The sequence below is a fragment of the Plectropomus leopardus genome, unplaced genomic scaffold, assembly GCF_008729295.1.
Source record: "Plectropomus leopardus isolate mb unplaced genomic scaffold, YSFRI_Pleo_2.0 unplaced_scaffold19737, whole genome shotgun sequence".
In the NCBI taxonomy this organism is placed as follows: domain Eukaryota; kingdom Metazoa; phylum Chordata; class Actinopteri; order Perciformes; family Serranidae; genus Plectropomus; species Plectropomus leopardus.
In genome coordinates, this window is record NW_024621315.1 from 1 (window position 1) to 2,176 (window position 2,176).

The 2,176-nt window shown below is 38.6% G+C and overlaps 1 protein-coding gene across 1 annotated transcript; it reads left to right on the forward strand.

Annotated features, from left to right (window-relative positions):
• The first annotated feature begins 1,004 nt into the window (after window positions 1-1,004).
• LOC121965362 (homeobox protein engrailed-1-A-like) lies at window positions 1,005-1,358 on the forward strand. Its single transcript, XM_042515515.1, has one exon. It carries the CDS (start codon window positions 1,005-1,007, stop codon window positions 1,350-1,352), a length of 348 nt encoding a protein of 115 aa, XP_042371449.1. The 3' UTR covers window positions 1,353-1,358.
• The last annotated feature ends 818 nt before the right edge of the window (window positions 1,359-2,176 follow it).

Genomic DNA, 2,176 nt, shown 5'->3' on the forward strand with positions numbered 1-2,176 from the left:
TTATTATTATTATTATTATTATTGTTGTTGTTGTTATTATTATTATTATTATTATCCTACTTTACACTTCACTTACCCTACAATTTGGATGCAAACATTGGATTTTTTGTTGCTGATTTTTTTTTTGACAGCTTTACATTGTTAATGCAGATTACAATACATAATATAATATAAATAAACTAATTACTACTAGTTCTAATGTGTTATTCACAAGTTGCCCAGCAATTTAAAATCAGGTCCATCTACCAGCTGTAACATATATATATATATTAAAGGGCCATTCTGTATGATAAGTACCCTTACTTTTGGTACTTTAAATGATTTTTGATGCAAATATTTTGCACTTAACCCTTTGAGCAAGCAAGCTGGTGTGATTTCTTTCAAAAACACGGGAAGAAGGCAATGAGCAACAAACGACGAAATTAAAATTAACAATATAAAATGACTGAAAATTCGTTTTTGTCAAGTAGAAAAAAGGAAAATGACCAAGAAAAAGTGCTTAAAAATTACATGCCATACAATTATTTTTTTGAATGCAGGACTTTTACCTAACTTTTGGTAATTCACCCAAACAAAGATCTGAACCCTTTTCCACCACTGGCTAACATAATAGCACGAACTAGTTCCCTTCAGCTGCTATGTTATCTGTTACCCGTGGGATAAATAAGTCGCACTACTCAATGATTTCCAGATAATTACTAAAATCTTTCTAAAAACAAAATGTTTTCAGACTGTGCGCCCGCTAACTTCTTATCCTGATGTATGAACAGTTTGAAACTTTCTACATTTTGACACAAACGTGAAACCTTTCTGTTGACATGTTCCTGTGGACTGTCCAGTGTTCGAGGCTACCTGTGCTTTTGAGGTGTGATCAGGTGTTTTGTGTGTGCGTATCCTGACGCATGAAGACTCATTAGAGGGACTTTCTTGTTTCAGCTGTGTTCGTTGTTACACTGTGATTTTGAAATGTAAGAGAGCTCTAAAGTGTTGACTATAACCTCTGGATGTCACTTTTGTCTGCACCCCCCACCCAAGGGCCCAGATCCCGCAAACCAAAGAAGACACCGACCCCGAGCAAAGAGGACAAGCGGCCCCGGACGGCCTTCACCGCGGAGCAGCTGCACCGGTTAAAGACTGAGTTCCAGAACAACCGGTACCTGACGGAGCAGCGGCGGCAGAGCCTGGCCGGGGAATTGGGCCTTAACGAGTCTCAGATCAAAATCTGGTTTCAGAACAAACGGGCCAAAATCAAGAAAGCCACCGGGAATAAAAACTCTCTGGCGCTGCACCTGATGGCACAGGGACTGTACAACCACTCCGCGTCCAAGGATGGCAAGTCAGACAGCGACTAGAGGACACGCGGGGACATGATGGAAGAGAGAAAGGGGTGGGGTGGGGGGTCCTGAAACATGCAATAAAATCACTTCAGTACCAGCATTCATATTTAAAACTCAACCAGAGACGATAATGTGACATTGCGTTTGTCTTTTGAGTGCGTGCGAGTGTGTGTGCGCGCAGGGCTGTAGTTATGACGGTGTCCAATCTGAGTCAAACATGGTGCTGCGTTCATGTGACGTTGGATTTTCCTACGGTAGATGAAAAAAAAAACATAACTTCTGTCCCATCAGATGTCCAATAAAAGACAGCTGAGGACACTTTTGAACTGCTATGCAACATCTAATGTCAGCTGTCTTTAGGCTGCACCAAGAATTTGGGTCTGGTCTGTTCAGAAGGAACGGCCAATCTCAAAACTGGCGACCACTTGCTAAGAAAATGGTGTTGGTAAAATCATTCATTATTTGTCAGATAAAATGTGACCAGATGAGGCAATTAAAAAATTAATTTCATCCACCATTTAATACTGGGACAAAACACATGTTTTAAATGATTTGAGATAATTAGTTGCAAATTTACAAGCATTATTTTGACATTTCGTGATGCCATTTAAAGTGAAATGTTAGCCAACTTAAAATAACACATGAATGAATTAGGTTTTTTCAAATCAAGTTATCAAGTTCGATTTACACAAAGAAATTGAGTTGAGGAAACTTAATTCATTTATTGGTGATTGAAGCAATTATTTTAAGTTGGTTGACAATTCATTTTTTCTTTCTTTCAGTGATGGATCATTGTTGTAACACTGTAAAAAAATTTAAGTGGACTGAATTTGAGAAGA